Below are 23,073 nucleotides of genomic sequence, written 5' to 3' on the forward strand. Positions count from 1 at the left end.
TTTTAAAAATATCTTTTTAAATATTTTTACTTTACTACTTGTTAACCCAACAAGTAGTAACTTTCTTCCTCAGAGCAAGAACGTCGACAAATATTTTGATTTTTTTTTTACGATGTCGTACTTCTACGAAAAATTTGAGAAAAATTGAGCGCATTGCTTGTGACAGTACCTTATCAGGAAATTAATATCAGACTGGCATAGCATTTTTGTTTTCGAGATATCTTCAATTTTTCGATTTTTTTTTTTTGGTTTTCCATTTTTGACAACCACAGCTTGCAACCTAAAAATCTGAAAAAATTCTATAATATGCGGCTTGATGTTCGAAATAAGCCAGATTATTTCCAAAATTTTAAAATATCACCGAAGGAGAGAAATAGGTGGAAAAGCGCCCAAAATCTAAATTACCCAGTAACTACCCTCACGGACAAGTTACAGGGTTGAAATTTTGCACAGACGAGTTTTTCTTGGTCAGCTATCGAACAGTATAGTATTCATTAAAAAATCTCTAAGGGCAATTTTGACCATTTTAATTGGCTAAGCCCTTTGTATGATTGCAGATATAATCATCAAACTATCATGTCGCAGAGGAATAGATGACGAATTACGTCTATCAACTCTCGAAGACTACAGTTTTTAATGTTATTTATGTTACTGAGACTGAAGTTTATTGTTTATTGTCTATTATTTGTGTATCTATCCATTTATTTATTTATTTATTTGTATATCTATCTATCCATTTATTTATTTCTTAATTTATTTGTGTATCGATTTATTTATATTTGCTATTCCGTTTAATTGTTCGATATTAAAGCCATTTTCTTAGTTACTAAATAAATAGTCATTATAATATTAATGTCATATCTATTTTTTTACACATCCATGTGTTAAAAACATTTCCTTTCAATGAAGTTTAGTCTGTTTAACCAATTCATACGTAAACAAATATTTATAGATTATAGTGGTTAATTAATACCAAGAAATTCTTCCAAATTAACATACATTCTTATACCCCGATTTTACGCTTTAGACAACGATTGCTATAAAGATAATATAAAGAATTAAAATGTAGGGAGTATAAACTTTAATATTTTCTTTGGTTCATTCAATCTGTATGAATATTAACAAAGTTATGCGAGATTAAACATTGCGTTACGGCAGATATAAGTAAAACGAGGATTTTATCATCATCATCACCAACACATAGAAAGACAAGCATTCCTACATTCAAACATTTCATACACCCAGAATAGAGAACACATTAGAGAACACACGTGCTATAAATTTAGTAACGCCGTTTCACTAGTGCCATTTGGGATTGACACATAAGGAACAAAACATAGAGAACATTCAAATCGTATCGTTACGGCATTACACCTGTATACATGGTGTCCCAAAATTATTGTACAGACGGGAAATGAGGAGTTCCTGAGGTCATTTGAAATAACTTTTTCCTTAGCGAAAATGCAATCCTCGGCTTTGTTTATGAGTTATTAACGAAAAACAGTGTCCAATGAGAGGCGAGATCAGTAGTAGACGCCCCGCCCTCGCTCTCCGATTAGAGAGCCCAGCTGGCGCGCGAGGCGGCCGAGCCAATGAGCGGGTCTGAGCTTCAACCACTCGTTGGCTCGACCACCTCGTGCCAGCTAATCTCGCCTCTCATTAGTCACTGTTTTTCATTAATAACTCGTAAACGAAGCCGCGAATTGCACTTTCGCTAAGGAAAAAGTTACTTCAAATGACCTCTGGAACCCCTCATTTTTCGCTTGTACAATAATTTTGGATCACCCTATATACACGTCAGGAGGAGTCATCGAGCCGGAAAAATATCGAAAGCAAACAAATTCTCCCCAGCCTCTGTCAAACTTGAAGATAGGAAAACATAAATTCTTAAAAAACCATTTCACCGACTTCTTTCCTACAACATCGAGTGCAATAGAATTGATTAAAGACACGCAGTTATTTCATTGTAATTGATTTTTGGTATAAAATTTCTCTCTAGAAGGAACCTCCCCGATAAGTTTATTGAATCAACGAAAATATTGTTAAAATATAAAAATTACTTGCAATAAGTAATGTATTTGTTATATGTCAGTTATATTATTATGAGTAAACTGATTTTGTGGTTCATATAGGATATCGTTAGATCACATATGAATGTGAAATTTTACTGTGCTAGTTTATATGATGGAACGGTGAAAAGAGATAACGACAGTTTATTTAAGGAGCTTTTACAAAAATTGAAACTACACTTTCAAAAGACTATCAGTAAATGATTACAGATTCGCGAAAATGTCACATCTATCATACGGTCGAGACTCGGAAATACGTGAACATATGTGTATTGGAAACAGGAAAGATTTCTCACCTGACGGCATGGACGGGCATACATATATATATACAGGGTATTCTATAATTATGTTAAAACCCGAAAAGAAGTGATTCCAGAGATCATTTGAAGTAACTTTTTCCTTAGTGAAAGTTTTCTCCGAGGCATCGTTAACGAGTTATTAACAAAAAACAGTGACCAATAAGAGGCGAGCTCGGCTGACGTGAGACGGCCGAGTCAACGAGCGCACGGAGCCCAGTTCCGCTCATTGGCTCGGCCGTCTCACGCTAGCCGAGCTAGCCGAGCTAGCCTCTCATTGGTCAGTGTTTTTCGTTGATAACTTGTTAACGATGCCTCGGAGAAAACTTTCGCTAAGGAAAAAGTTACTTCAAATGACCTGAGGAATCACCCCTTTCCGAGTATCAACGTAATTATGGAACACCTCGAATAGATGAACTTCAATTAAACGCCAATTGTTCAGATTTCTTTCTAAGATTCTTTCCCAAATTTTAAGTTGGAAATTTATAAACGTGAAAAAATTCAGAAGAATGGTAGAAGTTTAAATAGCGCATTGATTGGTGTTACGTAACTAGTGGTACAACCGAATAAAATCTGATTCTACGTAAAGAGATGAGACGAAAATATAATAAATTTTTTTTATTGTTGGCTTTGTTTTCAAAAAACATCGAGATAAATCTTATTTAATTTTAAGTTTTAACGGAAATATTGTTGAAAATGATGTGCCCGACGTCTCTTACAATAATGGTGTTCTTCTAATTTTTCTACATACGTTTTCTAAAGTGTTGCTTTGCAACACATTTTTTTCCAAACGCTACGAAAGGCTTTCTTTTAACTGTTCAATATTCGGTATTTCGACGATATACACTATACGCGATAAACATACACGTTCACATACAGTGTTCCATAAAAGTGCTCGTGCACCTTTTAAAACGCACAATAAATTCTTCAAAACTGAACTAAATAACTTAAATTTTTTGTTTTAGATGATAGAGGGACTAGGTCTACTAGACAACGGCTAAAAAGCTTTTGTTTAATTTTGTTATTACTTGGAATGAAAAGAAAGAATTAGAAACTCTTGCTTTTTAATTATTTTATCTGAGCCTATAACGAAAATTTAAAAAATGCCTTTTGTAGATCTCAGTAATTTATATGCGTGCTGAAGGCGTTGAAGGATTTTAAAAACTGCAGATTTCTTACAGTTTTTCGTCAAAATCGTGATAAAATTGCGATTTTTGCGATCTTTAATTTGTTGTAACTCATAACAACATGAACTGATTTCGATTTTCAACATGTATATAAGTTATCAAGATCCACGAAAGGCATTTTTTGAATTTTTGTTGTAGGTTCAAATAAAAAAAGAGTTTTTTATTTTTTTGTCATTCCAAGTAATAGCAAAATTTAAAAAAAAAGAAAAACATTTCAGTCATCGTCTAGTAGACTAGTCCCTCTATTATCTAAAAAGAATTCAAGTGAGTTAGTTCAGTTTTAAAATAGTTATTGCGTTTCAAAAGGTGTACGAGCATTTCTGTGGTCCACTGTATCAAAATCTAGCGGTGACAGATCAGTAGTTTGGAGATCATGTTACAAAATAATAGAAAAACTGGTAACACCGACGATGTCTACAAATGCGGCAATGGTTTTCAAAGTTAAAGACAACTTACAATTTTATCCGTTAAGTAGATCGAATGTACATGTACCGAGCAGATTTCTAAAGTCGTGTTTTTTCTTCGAAAACGAAGTCCCTAACGCAAAATATTTATTCTATGATTTTGACTTGCTTTTTGACGTAGAATCAGTTACTATTCGGTTGTGCTGCCAGTTATATGACACCCTGCATTCTTACTACAGAAATATAAAACCGATTCTTTGACGACTTTCCTACAAACACGAGAATACGCGCATGCGCGCGCGCTCGAATTTATTGTAGAAAACGAATTAGTAATTCACAAAATGTACTTTGAAATGTCTCAATTGTTCAAGATATTATTTAAATAAATTATTCTCTCTCGAATTTTCTTATGCGATTAAGTTTCTTATTCGAAACAGACAATTTAAAATAATTAGCCAACTTCCTTCAGTTTTCAAGAAATTAGTTCAAAATTCAAAAAAATATATTTTTAACATTGTAGACTTGAAAACCTAGATTGTTACAGATATAAAGAACTATGTGTCAAATATTTTTCAAAAAGCAGTATCGCTAAATTGGTAAACTTTCAGTAATATGAAATACGACGCTCATTAATACAAATTTTTTGCTTTACATTTGTGATATTTTTGATATAAAATATTTTGAAGATCTTTAGTTCCTTTCTTTTAAACTTGGAATATTGAAATGTGATTGAACACCACCATATGATAGTTTCGATTTAAAGCTTTTTTAATTCGTTAACTTTCGGTTCGCATTTTCACGTAGTTTACCTTGTTACGTAAAATTGCATTCCAACCGTATCATGTACATGAGAATATTCATAAATCTATGGACTAAAAGTACAATAGTCTAACCATTACAGTTCTAACGAGATTTAGTTCAATTACAAAAGAGAACCTTTACCTTATTTTCTATGTCAGTAATATTATCTTCGGTAGGATACAAACACTCAAATAAAGCACGTGACTGTCGCTCATATTTCCCGGGATAATAAAAATTTAGCGGAAAAGGCAGTGCTTTACTATACCATGGTCTTATTAAATCATCTACATTTTTTTTATCTATCCACCTAAAAATGTGAACGTTTCGAACTGTATACTTTGTTTATACCACACGATTTTTCAATTACAACGAAAATATGTACTCACCAAATAAATTGTAAAGCCGGAAGTAACTTCTCCTTTAGTAATTCGTTATATGCCATAATAAGCGCGCACTCTTTTGGATCCAATTCGATTTCCGAGTTCCATTGTCTTTTTTGAAAATAAAGTATTATTTCTTTGACCGTATCAAGATTCCTATCGTTTATACGCAATACAGGTAACCGACCGCGTGGCGTATTGTAGGGGTTACCAGAAGTGTTTACTTTTATAGGTATACCATTAAATTTAGCATAAGCCTGAAACAATAACAAAAATTGTATAATAACTTTACACAAATGAGCCGTTTATTTTGAAAGTGGCATAAGTCACTTTGTTTTTTAGTCGATATATTTAAGGGTTTGCGTTTTAACATGTTTAAAAATATGGATGCTAACTTTCGAGAAGATTTACTTGTATTTGTTATCTCAGGATACTGATATTTTTCTCAGTATAAATAATTTCGTATAAACATTAAAAAATCATCACTTTTCATTACGGTAAAGTAACTTATGCCACTTCCAAAATAAACGGCTCAAATATTGAAATGATTTCTATCAAGTGATTTCAATCTTGACGCGTATCTTTATTATTTTACTTGTCTTACGATAATTTTGCAATGTCCAACAAGTTGTGATTTCATCTGAAACATTTTTCGCTACGCGTAATAATAATGACGTAAATCTAGATGGCAATATGTAATGGCCCACCCTGTATAGAGATTAAATTAAATTATATTGCATTTGTAATTTGAAAGACAAAATACAATTGGGAAAAGTACCAAAAATTATTGACATTCTTTATTTATACACCATCGTTCGAAGAGATTTTACGTAATAAAAACCATAGTTGTAATTTAACGACAGAACCGGAACAATCGATGCAAGAAATATAATTATTATAAAACAAAAAAAAGCATGGTCATCGACACTTGCTAAATGTAAGCATGCGTGAAAACGTCCTAAAATATTGAATACTGCAAAAATAAAAGTCCTCTGGGACGGTCAATTCTTTCACAAAGAAAGCATTTGAAACAAAAATGTTGCAGTCCAAAGAATTGAGGTATTATTTACAAGTACAAACACCGATAACGCATTGACCGACAACATTATTATCAGATTTGTTTACATCTTTTCCTTTTTATAAGGAGTGGCAGGATAGGTTGATAATAGTGGAAAAACATGTGATTATAGATCATTTTGAGCAGAAAATATATTACTGATGCATCTATTATTAATATACAAATAGATGTATAAGTAATATGTTTTCTGCTCAAAATGATCTATAATTACATAATACAGTAATTACAATATTTTATTGTGGGAGTCGGAAGGAATAATTGAAAATCGTATATTTAACGCGTTTGCTCGAGAGTCAACATTCAACTGACTCAAAATTCAGGCCTCGTCGTTCGTCGTTCAGCCATCCGAGGAAATGACACCCGATGTATGTACCATTTTCCTCGACCGTTGGCGACAGCGGGTCGGCCGCTGTTTACGTCCCTGCGTCTCTTGTTTATTTAGTGTAACGCCGTGCCCGTCGCCGTGGCCGCCATATTTATATTTATTATATAATAATTACAATAATTAAAAAATAATATGCTTTAAGAATAAAGAAAAAGGCAATAGATTAAACAATATAACAAAAATATTAACATATTTATGCTAATTGAATAAAAATATTAACTTGTACAAGTAAATGTGTCGTAAACGTTAATCATTAAAATGTAATGTTATCGGTCAATGTCATTGTCGATAATTTCAGTGGGACACGGACGGGAGACATCATCTAGTGTTAATAGTTTTTTGTAAATGCAGAAGTGAGAATTATAAGAATTGGTATTCGGAAAATCCAAAAAGGTACTATATGATGTCATTCCGAGTTCGATAAAAGTAATTTGTTAGCTTGTGCTTACGTGCTGCATCCGTTCAAACGACTACGATTGCGATACGGCTCTATGCTGTTTAATTAATTAATTAATTTATTTATTTATTTAACGAACTGAGAATAACATCGTGTAAAAAAATTGAGTTGACCTTAAAATCTCTTTCATTTCTCCAGTAGCAAAAAGAACTATTAATACTAAGTGATGTGCCGCGTCCAACCAAACAACTTTTGTATGAACATCTTTTTTATAACTTCAATTTCTTCCGAGATATTCCACTGTTCACGCTCAAGAGAAAATACGAATTTCGATAGCATTCTCTACTCCTTTACTAATTAGAATTACATATGTGCAAATTATTTTGCCAGCTAATTTTTTTATAATAAAAACATTTTTTCTTGTGATAAAAATCGGATTGAAAAGTCCGATTTTAATATCATGCACACAATTTGCAATATTTATAAATTTCAGCTCGAAAACTTCATTATTGTTCGAGTTATTTCATTTTTAGTGATAATTATTGGTACTACGGCCGTCTATGTACCTATCAGATTTGAGCAAAATTTTATTCGATTGACGGATAAGAGATAAAGACTAATGAATACACAATTGTAAGCAAAATACGTTGATTCGGTATGATCGCCGAGATGTATGTGCGTGTGTATGCATATGTGTTTAGCGCCTAAAAGTAACGACTACCTTGCCCATGACAAAGACGTTATTGTTTCATATGGAACACATATGAAATTTAAGACAACTGTCGATAGTCGATTATGAGCTGCCTCTATATTGACATTGTCCAACCAATTTGTATCCACAGATATAAATTTATCCGAATAAGTATTTATTCACATATAAAATGTTTTCTTTTCATTTTTCACGTTTATTAATTAATTTCATCATTAACTTTCTTTCAAGCGTTGCATTGAAAGAATTTCGCTACTTTTGGATAAACTCGTCATTAACGCATAACTAAATAATCTTTCTACGTGCCGTTGTTCGTATACACATACAATATCGTCTGTAGAGAAGTGGAAGTTGAACTGATTTGGAATTATATAAACATATAAGTGCAAGGTTATTTGCATATGATATAATATAATTAATACAATTTTTTAATATAAATATAATTAATTAACAATTTTAATATAAATATAATATTGAAAAGTTTAATTATAATATAATATAATTGTATATAATATAAATATATTCTTGCAGAATTGCATAAAAACAAAAACGGTTATGTCAAGGTAATGTAACAATTGTTCACATAATTATTCGAATAATATTATAATCTCTATTCGAATAATATTATAATCTCTATTCGAATAACTTATTCGAATAAAGAAAAAAGAATTATAAAAATAAATAAATAGAATAATTTGTTACAAATAATGAATAACCGTTATTCGAACAAAATATTCGGCTGAAAAAAAATCGTTGGAACAATTATTTTAGATAAATAAACCGTTTCGAATATTATCTAACTCTAGTATTGTACAGCACATAAGCCGAGCTATTACGTAGCAGGAATAGCAACGTAACAAGGATTGACAGTATGTGAGGCGGTCGTATGAAAGCCGCCTGCTCTTCGGTACCAGCTAATTGGGAAGGGATACTGCTTTACCTACCAATAGGAACGCATCCATATTCTCTCCTACTTCTGAAAAGTATTGCTGAAGAGATCACAACACGTCGCACGATCGCGTAGGAAAGAAAGTCAGTGTTGGACAAAATTCCAAACATTGCTCGTCGCAGTCGCTTTGCGTGACTTCATTCAAGTTCAATAACTTCTGTATTTGATTACAATTATTTTCAGTTTTGTATATTGACAATATTTGCAAAATGTCCGGTAGCAACGAAGCGTCTGTTAATAAAAAAACTGTGAACATTAGGTGCATATATTGTAATAAATTCCTCCGGAACGTGAGTGGCCAAAAAACACGTGTAAACACGGTGGAACAATCTGTACGGTTTTCGAATAACCTAGGGAAAACGCTGAAAATAGGTGATACGCTTTGCAGTAAGTGCCATTTTCGAGCATACGGATTGAGAGGATCACAGTCCCTAAAAACTTCGCGGTTTCGTTCTTCAACGACCATGCATTTATCACATTTATTCGAAATGTCTTTGACGGATGAATTTTCAGCTTCAACGTCCACGGACGAATCACGTATGGCAGAACTATTTTCAGTTAGAGAATCTTCACTTGCAAAATCCACGTATGATACACCTTCGGTTAAAGAATCTTCAGTATCGTTACAAATAGCTTCAGGTACCGCATCTTCGAATTTAACGTCCACGAATGATCCGAATACATTATATTTATTTGGTCCTCCGCAGAAAGATCCGTTAGAAAGTAGTTCGACATCTCCTTCAATCCCAGATGATCCATTATGTACGTACGACACTAATGACCCGATTCCATCAAATAATGAACACATCGAAATACCGTTCTCTCGAGTCATTTCTACAGATACTTTTTGTTTTATTTGCGAGTCCAAAAACAATATTATTGAAGTGCCACTCGAAACAAGGAAACAACTGTTTACTATGAGAAGATTATATGTTCCCGAAGGCAATCGATGCTGTCCGGAACATTTAATAAACCGACATTTATTTCTTAACCTATTTTCCGGTTTACGCGTTTATTCAAATCGCAGCTTAGTCAAAGTCGAAGATCTACGACGTCATTTGCAATACCTTCCGAGTTCAAGTGATTCGGCCATTTACGACAAACTAGGCGATTTCGCGTTGTCGGAAGAAAGACTAAAAATATTCACGGGGTTACATTGGGAAAATTTTCGAGAACTTCGTGACATGATGTCCACGATGAAGCACTCTCAGGAGCGCGATACTATACAAGCGATTGTCGCGTTTTTGTTTAAATTAAGGACAGGTAGCTCGGACGATCTCATAGCGGCCACGCTAGGTTTAGAAAACGGAAAGCAAATTTCGAAATTTTGCAACTCTGTGAGGGAGAGCTTTGCGGCAGATATCCTCCCCTACGAATTCGGAGTCAGAAATGTTTCACGAAGCCACGTGATGTACGATGAAACTTCTAATTTTGCAAGGCAACTGTACAGTCTCACAGATCAGTTGGCGCTGATTTTTGATGGAACGTTTATTCGGAACGATAAGGTTCCTGACAACGAATATCGGCGGAAATCGTATTCAGGCAAACAAAAATTACCGTCATGGAGACCTTTTACAATCTGCACGACAAATGGTTACGTTGTACATGTAGGCGCTTTCGATGCTAATCAGATCGAGGCGGACGTAATGCGGATTATTCTTCACGATCCTGATGGTCCGTCAACCCTCATGAAACGGGGTGACTTTTGTATCGTCAATTGCGATTTCCGAGGCATTAAATCGCATTTAGAAGATCTCGGATTCAGAGTTATCATGCCAGTCTTTACCAGCAAACGATCTCAGCTTACGACGAAAGAATCTAACGATTCGCAAAAAATGAGGAAAATTCACTGGGTCGTCGATGCGTTACATAGTATGCTCAGGCAGAAATACCAGCTTCTAAACCATCAACTTAATAATAGCTCGCTTGAGACTGTTAATTTATATTTTAAAATCGCTTGCTTTTTAAATAATAAGTTTGGCAAACGTCTAAATGTTCATGATAAACTTTCGGATGAAATAATAAACCGTATATTAATGCAAGGAAATGCAACAAATACATTAGCAAGTGAAGTTAAAGAACAATTTTGGAATCGCGAAGAAACTCTGTATAATATACTAGCCATTACAGATTTGCCAAATTTTACGAAGATGACCGAAAACGATTTGAAAATTCTTTTCAACGGACCTTACCAATTGTCTCAAGTAGTCGCGTATTTGGCCGAAATGATGGACGAGCATAACAATCTAAATATTCCTTACACAATACAGAGGAATAATATTATTAAATTCGAGATTAAATCTCGATACGTGCATCATAAAATCTATAGATGTTATATAGAATATATGCCCAATTCGACGGGACATTCGGGTATAAAACGCACTTGTTGCGAATGTATCAACGGTAACTGTACAGTCGGGTGTTGTTCACACGTAGCAACTATAATTTATTACCTATCCCATGCTCGATACATATCTCGAATAGTACGGCCAGCAGAAATACTAAGCACAATGTATAATCAAAACAAGATTACACCTACTATCAACGAGGACAGTGACGAAGATTAAACATAACCTTAACGCATCACAAATTATAACGACAAGTATTTTTATAAAAAAAAAAATATGTATATATATTCTTAGAAGACTTGCTATTATTCTTTTGGATACGATCACATAGTCTCTAGTGATTTTACGTGCAGCACGTGCCCAAAGGCTTATCCACACGGCCCCCATGGGCGCGGAATTGAGATACGCTCAATAAGCGCGCTCCCACATGCCAAGCCATGCAGGAGCTACAAGTTACTACGAGGACGCGGACTCTCGTCAGCAGACAACTGGTGGTGCCGAGCCCTTTCTATGCTCTACCGGCTCAGCAGGTCGGTTCCCGAGCTGAATACCGCAGCTCACCCGTCGAGGTCCCCAACAACTTTAGGGTGGGACATAACGAGGAGGGAGGGAAGAGGTAAGGAAAGGAAGGGAAGGAGCCTCTGGCCAACTTTAGCCGTTTATCACTGCCCCCTCGATGGACCTACCCACTGCCGGCCCGAGGTATCCCGGGCCAGATGGCCGGGACCTCGTGGGCACGCCGACACCCGAGGTACCAGTATTTAGAAGGCCGACTGGTAGGACCTGTCGTAGCTACGCTACTACCATGTTTGGAGACACCGCATCTCCAGCACTGGTCGGCTAGCGCTTCGGGGTCATGTAGTCGCTACTCTACAACGCCTAGTACTTAAGGAATCAGCAGAATAGGACCCGGCAAGCCGTATCCTACCCGCCTTTCTGCCTGTGTTCAGCGCCCTGCGCCATTGGATATGATCACAGTCACTGAAGATAAAAATTTAAAAGTCAAATTCCACTATTCGCGTGGGAGAAATTTCACGATTGGACTAATCCATAGGATGAGCAGCCAAAACAGAAGACAACCGCGGACCTTCTCTAGTCGTATTGAAATTATATCAACATTATAATATTTCATTTTTATTGCTTGTATGTTAAACGTTAATTTGAACGAAATCGTCTCACTCTGGTGAATATTTTGATCAGAATCAAACCTGAAATAAGGAAACAATCCTCCATTCATTCAATGTTATTGAATATTCGAATATTCGTTGCGGATATATAGATTTATAATGAATCGACACAGCGTACGCTACGAGTTTATATTCGATGACTTATGTTTCAAAATTTGCAAAATGTACAAATCGTTTTAATACACGGACCTGCAACGTATGGTTAAATAATTATTTTTCCAAATAGAAAACATTTCTTTCGTTTATTTAAATAAACTGACAAATATGAAGAATGTTATACAGAACCTCAACGACGAGTATACAGTGTACAATTGACAAATGACGAATGCTTTATAACTATGAAACAATTTTATGAAAAGGAAAAATTTGTTGACATATTTATTTAATTATTATTCTCGTTTATTATTTAACAGAGACAGTAACATAAATAAAGCGACATACAACATATAATCGAACCTCGATAAAACTCGAACCTCTTTAAATTAATTTTGTTCATTTCCTTCTATTGCGTTGTAAAAACCTCTGTATAAATCGAAATAAAACTTCCTTTAACTCAAATTATTTTTCCACAAGCTCAAATGCAATTTTTATCTCTGTAACCCTTGCTTTCTCTACATATAATTCGAAGTTATAGTGGAAGAAATTCAGGAGGAATTCGCGTTTATTTTTGCACATAATTTCGATGCACGTAATTCTTTTCTCAAGAAGATACATGGTCAACGGAAGACTGCTACACCAATTATCAGCTGTCAGATTTCTATTTGAATTATAGACTATCAATTGGAGAATTTGATAATCTGAAAGGTGTAGTCGATTGTTGCACACAGCACACTTCTACAGGGTGTCCCAAAATTATTGTACAAGCAGGAAATCAGAGGTTCCTCAGGTCATTCGAAGTAACTTTTTCCTTAGCGAAAATACAATCTACGGCTTCGTTTACTTCTTAATAACTTCGTTATTAAAAAAAAAAACAGTGACCAATGAGAGGCGAGATAAGCCAATGAGCGGTCGAAGCTCACTTTGGCTCGACCGCCTCGTGCCAGCTAATTTTTCCTCTCATTGGTCATTATCTTTCATTAATAACTCGTAAACGAAGCCTCGGATTGCATTTGCACGGAAAAAATTACTTCAAATGACCTCAGGAACTCCTCATTTCCCGCTTGTACAATAATTTTGGGACATTCTGTATATCGCATGTATAAAACATCTTTGAATCGCACATCGCAAAAGTTTTAAATTCATACTTCGCTGGTTTGCTAGGTATATATTGCACAAAACTCCAACTACCTCTGAATAAGGTCTCTGAGGACCTCTGAAAAAACATATTCGCTAACTATGTAACTGTTTTTGCAATTATTTACAAATAAATTGAAGAGTGATCTTATTGATGCTAACTTATCCGTGTTTCTTCATTCATTTCTCGTTGTTTTATCATCGAACCGGAGACAACCTAAAAGAAATAAAAACCATTTATAGCTCATAATGGATCGTAGTATCTGTATTCCGTTCCTCATAATTTCATAACATTGCTATGAGAACCCTTCTTTGTGCCGATTAGAAAAAGAATTCTAAAAATAGCTAAAATTTCGGAAGTCGTAGTTTCATGTAGATTCTTTTTTTTTCTTCAGTGATGTATTCTACAAGTAAAATATAATAAGACTAAAATGTTATACAACAAAAAGTCCATAAACACTTTGGTTAAGAATTTATGACAAAAATACAAAATATGAATTAAACGTTGCTAAATATAATACCTATATCTCTATTTCAAAGAGACCACCTCTGTTGACACAAATTTTACATCGACGAGTTATTGAATTTATTGTTGATTTCAGTTGGTTGCAATTTTGTCTAACCTCTTCGCAGGCGATGTTGATTTTTATAATTAATTCATCTATTGTAGGTTAGTGTTATCATATCTTTCAATTTCTTATTTCTGTCGTAACTTCTCCGCAAAGCATTTACGGACTTTTTGTTATATAACATTTTAGATTTATTTTTACTTGTAAATCAAACTCTCGAAGTATGTGCGGAAAAATGCAGTACATCATGTATATGTTTGTGAATCGAACGATATCTTAAAATTTTATGAAACATATAATTTTATGAAATGCGCTTATTATGGAATATAGAGTATCCCAAATTTATGCTACTTTCTGACGTAATTTGAAGTAACTTTTTCCTTTACAAAAATTTTCTCCGAGGCATCGTTATTAACGGAAAACACTAATCAATGAGAGGTGAGCTCGGCTGGCGCAAACCGAGCAGATGAAGCCCAGTTTCATTCATTGCCTCGGCCACCTTGTGCCAGCAAAGTTCACTTTTCATTGGTCAGTGTATTTTGTTAATAATTCGTAAACAAAGCCGCGAATTGCATTTGCGCAAAGGAAGAAGTTATGTCAAATGACCTCAGGAACCCCTCATTTCCCAGAAGTACCAAAATTTTGAGACACCCTGTATGTACAACATTTTTCCTTCTTACTTCTTCCATTGTAGGAACTCATCATCGACTTCTTCAGAGCGATCTCACTTTACACTGTGATGAAGATCCATTGCTTTCCCTTACATTACTTTTCCAAAATTCATTTATTCATTTTCAAAAATTCTCCATTTCCTCTGTGCACTTCTAATTTTTCTTTGCTTTGTTCCGATTCACAGTTGCGGTCACTATGATAAATTGCTTGCTCTTCATTACTGGAACTATCCGTATGATCTTATACATTGTTCAGTTTCTTCTTTCAAGAAATGCAGGAGTGCATCCGTGAAATTTTTTGTTGACAAATTTATTTAGCTGACCTAAATCAAGAATTTTTCAGTAAGTTCAATTTAGATGGTTTACAAAAAATAATAATAACAATAGTAATAATGACAATATGTATGATTATAATAAGAAGACAATACTTACGTCAATAATAGGTAACATATTACAAGCACTTTACACGCCGAATTAGCTTTCTGCTATAATGGCAAACAAGGAATTGCCACAGTAACCGGGTTTGTATAGTATTTACAGAAACACTGATTTCATCTGTCGGCGTTTCAATGTCTCTTGAACACTATGTCTCTTTGTGGCAGAATGTCAATTGAAAAAACCAATCAGAATTTAGAGATTAGTGGAAAATTTGAGTATTCTACAGTATGTTGTATCTGCTAGAGTATATCTGAATTATGGTACGCACAAATCTGTGAAACTTTCATTTTGCTTTCCCCATCATGATGGAATTGCTTCGCATCTAGATTTGTCTTATGATTCTTTTGAATGTAAAAACTGAATGCCGCGGCGCTATAAGCAATAATAAACATATTAAGAATCAAAGACGTCTAAACGATGTTCTCATTTGAAGCTAGAAGTTATCAAAAACATGTTATCACAAAAGTTGTTTGATACAGAGAGGGTCGTTAGATGATATAAACAATATTACTGCAAGTGTAGTGGTGGAGAAGATATTGAATTAAAATTAATTTTTATCCATAATATAGCAGCATTTATTGAGACGAATACAATGACCTACCGTATAATATTATTCCATGTAATAAAATAGCAAATGAAATACATATGAGACCAGGTGAATGCAAGTCGCTGCTAGCTGAACTCTACTCTGCTATGGCTATTCAATATGTTAAATAATGCCAATTCAACTGTGCAGTTTCTTATTCTAACAGTCAGTCTGAGTAGTACTTTAAATAAGTCAAGAAATTACAAAAAAGAAACAAAAAGGAAAACAGAAAAGGTGCTAAAACATGTTGAAAGATAATTTTTGAAGAGAATGCAAACATGTACTCTTCGCAATGATGGATATGTTGAAGGACAATGAATTGAATAGCGGTAAGTGAAAATTAAAATTGATTTATGTACAAGTTTTTACAATATTCGCATCTCCTCCACAGGAAGACCACCTGACATAAAACAAAAATATCGGTTAGAAACCGAAAGGTAAGATGCTTGGACATTGTTTAGAGCATTGATACAGTTAGCAGATACAATCACGTAGAGTTCAGCTAGCAAGTTGTATTCATGTGTCTCGTATGAATTTCATTTATGTCATTTTTCTACATGGATTGATATCTTGTGGTAGATCATTAACAAACGCTGCTATATTATGGATAAAAAAATACTAGGTCTCATTTAAGAATATTAATTTGACTTTAATATCTCCTCTACAATTACACCTGTAGGAGTATTGTTTATACCATCTAACGTCCTCCTCTATACCAAACAACTTTTGTGAAAACATGTTTTTGATAGCTTTAATCCCTCGTGAAATATCCCTGCCAAGCAAAGGAAACAATTTTGTGAATACATACATGTATACATATAGTACTCATTGAGAGGAACCAAAGTCTGAAGAGTACCATGAGTCTTAAAGTCAACTGTTTACATAAAAAACAATGCTAAAAACAGCATATAAAAACTATATTTCACAACCACTACATCCAAAATCAAGGTACAATATTGGCCGGGTAGTGATTCTTTATGCAAAAATAGGTCGGAAAAAACGGTAACATTTTTCCATTTAAGTTCGCGTAGCTTGTAGTATGACAAGAAGTAGAATTGCTATATCATAGCCAGATGCACCACTTGATTCCTATTCAGTAGTATTATTTTTTCAACCTAATTTTTCTCAAAAACGGAGCCTAAGATGAAAAAATGTTACCCTTTTCAACTTATTTTTGCATGTAAAATCACTGCCTGGTTAGTTGTACCATGACTTTGGGTGTGGTGGTCATGACATATAATTTTTATATGTCGTTTTTAACATTGTTTTTTAGACCAATGGTGCCTTTCAGACTTTTGTTCCTTTCAATCAGTGCTATACGTTATAATAAAAAAAATTGAACTCTTTGACCTTGATTTTCAAGAATAAGGACAATTTCGTGGTCCATTTTTTTAAGCAGATCTTCACCAATCCAGATATGTTGAATCATACTATGGTGATCATAGCATATAATTTTTATACACCCTGAACATGGAATGAAACTAAAGAATACATCTCTAAATAGCCAAATTGTTAATCATTATTGGTGTGGTAAGAAAAGCATGTAACTATTAGATTTTATTTTGCTATGAAACGATTTATAATAAAAATATACAAAAATAGAGAACTACAACTACTATATTACGAGTGACATGAGGTATCGCTACCACTCTACATCACCTTATATAGAATATTCAATAAGTAATAATAATATAATAATACTATATAAGTTAGGACTCTATTATCATTACCATTAAAATACAAGAGTCTTTCCAAAATGATACATTTTTTATCTTGAAAATCGATTTTCTTAAAAACTACATTATGATCTTAATGAATGAAAAATTAAAGTAATATGACTAGAAAAGTGTAAGTTATAACTATTTGAATTATTTTAAATATATTTGTTGTTACCTAGTACTTCAACAGAACCTGTTATAAAGCTAAACTGGCATTTTAAGAGAAATTCATTTCATGTTAATTTTCTTTCTAAAATTATGGACCGAGGTGAGGGCTTAGATGGAAATTAGATTAATGTATTGAATTTATTTATTTTTATTATATTCCAGACCACCAGTAATTGACCAAATTTTTTTTCTGTTTGACTTACGAAGATGACATTCTTTACAGAAGTAGCCACGTGTTATATTTAAACATGATATCAACAGATGCACCATAACCAGTACCTGTGCAATCTCAAACTGTCACCTATCATTTAGAGTTTATCTATTAAAGAAACTATATTTGAAGGAACTTTTCGATAAAAAGTTAACTGCAAATGAAATACAACTAAGCTACCTGTCTCGGTTCCTCTTAAAAATAGTCTGTCACTAACACGAAGAGTATAATATCTAGCCACAATAGTAAGATTTTCAAACAATTTAAAAAAGGGTACTATTAAATGAATTTATTTGGTGATGATACAATAATACAATAATAGAAACAATAAGTTCTTTAGCAGATATTCTTATGTTATCTGATATGAACAGTTCATTTCATTCTTATTATTATTACCAATTTTACGAGTTTCAGCCTTTTCCTTCTTTGGTTTTTATATAATTGTGCATTTTGTCATCTATATTTCTGTTATAGCAGTTAATACTGATCGTATTATACATAGACTATAGTGGAGGAAGTCTTTTGATTATGCTAGTTATAGACTTATTAATTGTTAATGTAGCTTTACATTGTATTATATTAAAATATATATTAAAATCAATTGAAATATTAACCAATCAACAACAAGATTCTATTTTTTTTTTAGTGATAATGAATCAAGTATTTGCAATTTTTCTTATAATATGTTTTTACATAATGTAATAGGTGGCAAACTGAAGACATGCACTTTTTGAAAAATGGTACAAATCAAAATGTTTATAAATACACTAGATTGTTTTTTTCATGTCTGAGTCTAACATAGATTTCAAGACGGCAGCCTCCTCTTTACAATCATTTTTTAAATTTCGATGCATAATTTTTTTTTATCACTAAAATTGAGCTTCGAATGAAAGGTGTACTGCCTACTTTACAATAACGCAAGATTTACGGAGGCTCTACATGACCAAACTTGTTCCTTGCTTCAATTTCATAATACAACTAAAAAAAGTTGTACACATAGTTTTTAGGGGCCACTGTAAAGTGGAAACTTCGATTTTCTCATCCATGGTAGATTTATTCATGAAAAAAAATTCCAATGCTTTTAGAGATGTTTCAATTTGTATATTTTTGAGTAAACCTATGTCTTCAATATTCCAATTGTTATGAGTTTTAAAAGCATGCTAGGAAGAACTGATCAATGAATTTTAATGGTAGAATCTTCAAGCTTCAAAATAAGTCCCGATTTATTATGGTATGACTCCTTTTTATGAAATTATAACACTTCAAATATCGACAATTTGTCAAAAATCTGAAATTCAGTGTACAAATACTTTTTACACTGACTTTATATTGTAAAGATTTGTGCTCAAACCATTTCGATGACATATAAACAAATTAAACATTACAATTTCCACTCTATAAACAAAAACAATAAGTTGCAAATATCATTATTTGAAATGACTGAATAAGATTTACAATAAATTTTTAAAAAATTTTAGATTTTTAGATTTCAGGCACCATATTAGAATTTTTCACTTAAAAATACATATAAACTCGATTATTATAAGATTATTATAAGATGAATGTCCTTATTATTTAGAAAGATAACCAAAATGTAACCTCCCGTGGATGAGTTATGAATGAAAGTGTATTATTTTTAAGTTATACAAGTGCTTATAAAATGTAAAAAAAATTTTTGAACAAAGTGTACGTTACCACTTATAATTTATACTAATATTTCAAATATATTATTATATGACAATGCGGTAAATTGTTGCGGTAAATTGTAACATAACCAAGAATTTGATTACATACCAGAACTTGTAAACATTCCACATCAACTGATGGTAGACCCCAATCATTTTTCCATACATCCAATTCCATTTCTTCCATATCGCAAAACAGCAATCACTTTCTTAATTTGTTAGTTAACTAAAAAATAATTGTATCACAACAACCTCTGCTGTAGCTGCTCCTAATGCTTGTATGCAAACAGATATTTCATCATATTATTCAATCATACTCATTTGCTTAATTATAATGTTGAAACAAACCAATACTAAATTCTTATCTCATTTTTACACATGAAATTTATGGAGTCAAGTAAAAAAACAAAAGTGGTAGAAATTTATATATAGGGTGTTCAATATCGCCCGCCCATCTCTATTAAAACGAAGGAGGAAATATTTTTAACTTCCGGTTATAGTGTGTATTTAAACTAGAAAATGAAGTTTTCAAATATAGCAGTGTATTTAAAATGCTAGTTTATATCTTAAACTAGAAATTACATTCATATTAATCACTGGTATCTATTTGTTCACACTATTTAAAGTATTATACACATATGGATGTACAATGACTCGCATTAATATTTGGAAACTTAAAACAGAATAATTTTTTCAAAAGTAGACGGAATGACTTGTATTTTCTGAGATATTTGAGAGATTAATTTTGTTTAATTTGTTTAGCTAAATATTTTGTTGCTAAGGTGTATTCTGTTTGGATTCCGGTATAATGTATTTATTGTTTCGTCAGTATATATACAACGTTCCGATACTTGAGTGTGCTTCTAAAATATAGGAATAAAGGATTAGAAATTAAATTGAATTTTTAATTACTGTTTTAGATTTTTTTATGTATATGATTGCATGTATCTACGTATTCTTCACATCTTTTATGTATCACATTTATTTTGTATACAAAAATTTCAATAATATTTAATAAAATTTCAATATAAATGATATTATGCATGCATCTGTATGTATACGTATACTGTAAATTCTTCCTAATTGATCCTCAGATCGTTAAAGTTATAATAAATTCTCCCTAATTGACGTTCAGCTTGGAAACAAAAATGGACAATTTGGGAAGAGGAGATGCGATTATTCGAGCCTCGAGACATATTTTTATAGCTGCCGATCGTCAACAATTATAAATACGAGTTACAAGGCTCGAATAATCGTATCTACTCTTCCCAAATTGTCTATTTTTGTTTCCAAGCCGAAGATAAATTAGGGAGAATTTACTGTACGCGTTTCAAGCAATTTGGAAGGCCACCGGATATTTCGTTTTGACCCTTTGATATCGCAATCAGCAGTTCAGGAGTGGTCAGTCGTGTTTCTTAAAAGTCCGATCCAGAACTCTTTGGTCTTCAAAATGTCAATTTTCACGTAGTTCTGAAGAAATTTGTAATGCCGCGCCATTGTCGCTGAGTTTTCTGATAAATAATTCCCCTTATTAGTTGTTTTTTCTTCAGCATATCAAATTGATTTTCATGATTTTTTTCTGTTAAACACGTAAATCGAAAATCCTATATTTTGCAGCCCAAATAACTCGTGAACTTAAATTTTTCCTCACAGCTACGAATGTAATGGTCTCGCAAAACTGGAAATCATTGGCTTGAAAAAAGTTTCTAAAAGAACATCCGTGTTCAAAAAAATTTCGCACAAATCGCTGTACTCGACCTGCGATTTCCATATTTTTTGATTGAACTTTTCCATGGTGTCTTAAAGTAGCGAAAAATGCTAATGTGACTGATGTGACTCCTTTCCCGGAAGTAACCGATCCGCCACAGTTTGTATATGTATACATACAGTAGCTCACAAAAGCGTTCGTACACCTTTTAAAACGCAATATCTTTTTCAAAACTCAACTAAATGACTTGAATTTTTTTTTAGATGATAGAGGGACTAGTTTACTAGACAATGACTAAAAAGCTTTTTTTTTAAATTTTACTATTACTTGGAATGAAAAGAAAAAGTTAAAAATCCTCGTTTTTTAACTTTTTTATCTGAGCCTATAACGAAAATTTAAAAAAATGCCTTTTGTAGATATGCGTACTGAAAATTTGATCGAAATCAGTTAACCCAGAGTTGAGCTACAGGCGTTGAAATATTGCAAAAACTGCAGATTTCTTACAGTTTTTGGACAAAATCATGATAAAACTGCGATTTTTGCGATTTTTAATTTGTTGTAACTCGGAACAACGTGAACCGATTTCGATAAAATTTTTAACATGCATATAAGTTAATGAGATCTACGAAAGATATTTTTTAAATTTTTGTTATATGCTCAGATAAAAAAGTTAAAAAACGGAGGTTTTATATATATATCGTTTATCTACACACATTCTGTGTAAACTCTTATATTTATAAGAATTTATGAGATTATGACTATTATACACATATAATACTCTTATATTTATAAGGTTTTATAACAAAAGAGTTTACGCAGAGTGTGTGTAAATAAATGAAATATGGGAAGATAACTCCAGTAATATAAGATTGGACACCGTTGCACTAATCGATCATTTGTCTGTAGGTCGAACAACAATCCGGTGTATCTTCTTCAAAGGTAATTATACAAATAGAAAAGGTGACACATCTTCGATTTTGAACTTGAAATGTGTTGACAAGACCATTATTCTCGAAACCTACGAAATCATACTAAAAATGAGAAAAGACTTGATTCACTGAATTTGTAGCTAATCTGAGAAGAGTAGAATTATCTACATTTATAAATATCATCCTTATTTTTTAGCTTCTGTCGATGAAACTTTTATGCCATACTAATACGTGAGACGCTGAAGTCGAAAATCTTTGACTAACCGGTTGTTACACGACTAATTGTAACCCTAATTATATCGTGGTTGGTGTTGTTTTAATCGGAAAACCGTGACGATTGCAATCGTGATAGTTTTACAAAAAAGAATAAGAAAGCGCCGTCAAATGGGAGAAGATACCAAAAATAAAACCGCCCCACGGTGAGGACAGTGAATTCATTGTTTTCTAATGCGATGGACATATAGAAAGCACTAAACGTTTGATAAACATCGGTAGGAAAAAATTTATCTTTTAGCTATTTAGCTCGGTTCCAGTTTTGGACCATCTGAGAAGGGAGACGAGTAATGGTCCCATTCTGACGCTGTCGATACAGGTATAGGCAGGATTCATTGCAGCGGTAGTAAAAGTTTCTCGCGAGTGGCTGTAACATGCAAAAGAAAGGTTAATCAGAATCGTGTCCCTGATGATGTAGTCCAAATTCGTCAAAATCGGCGGGGTATGGCCTTTTCTAGATACAGTAAATTCTCCTCAATTGTCCTTCAACTTGTACACATAAATGGACAATATCAGAAGAGGAGATACGATTATTCGAGCCTCGCGGGCACGTTTTTGTATAGAGTGCCCAAAGTTAGCCAGCAAAAACAGTGACCAATTGATCTCGTCTTTCATTGGTCACTGTTCTTCGTTAATAACTCGTAAACTAAGCCGTGGATTGCATTTTCGCTAAGGAAAAAGTTACTTCAAATGA

General features: G+C 33.1%; 1 protein-coding gene across 4 annotated transcripts in view; it reads right to left on the minus strand.

Moving 5' to 3' along the window:
• Window positions 1–23,073, minus strand: part of LOC117229410 (metaxin-1) — a 68,250-nt gene that overhangs the window by 42,297 nt on the left and 2,880 nt on the right. For 3 of the 4 annotated variants that reach the window (XM_033485837.2, XM_033485838.2, XM_033485839.2), the window contains exons 1-3: window positions 19,579–19,922; window positions 5,144–5,394; window positions 4,899–5,064 (exon numbers count right to left, since the gene is read on the minus strand). In XM_033485837.2, the coding sequence (XP_033341728.1) occupies window positions 4,899–5,064; window positions 5,144–5,394; window positions 19,579–19,656 (495 nt within the window). In that variant the 5' untranslated portion in view covers window positions 19,657–19,922. Of the gene's footprint in view, window positions 1–4,898; window positions 5,065–5,143; window positions 5,395–12,413; window positions 13,641–14,756; window positions 14,987–15,095; window positions 15,474–19,578; window positions 22,747–23,073 lie in introns of those variants that run through there. The other variant, XR_013037127.1, reaches the window with a different exon arrangement.

Source organism: Megalopta genalis, chromosome 1 (assembly GCF_051020955.1).
Source record: "Megalopta genalis isolate 19385.01 chromosome 1, iyMegGena1_principal, whole genome shotgun sequence".
Classification (NCBI taxonomy): Eukaryota; Metazoa; Arthropoda; class Insecta; order Hymenoptera; family Halictidae; genus Megalopta; species Megalopta genalis.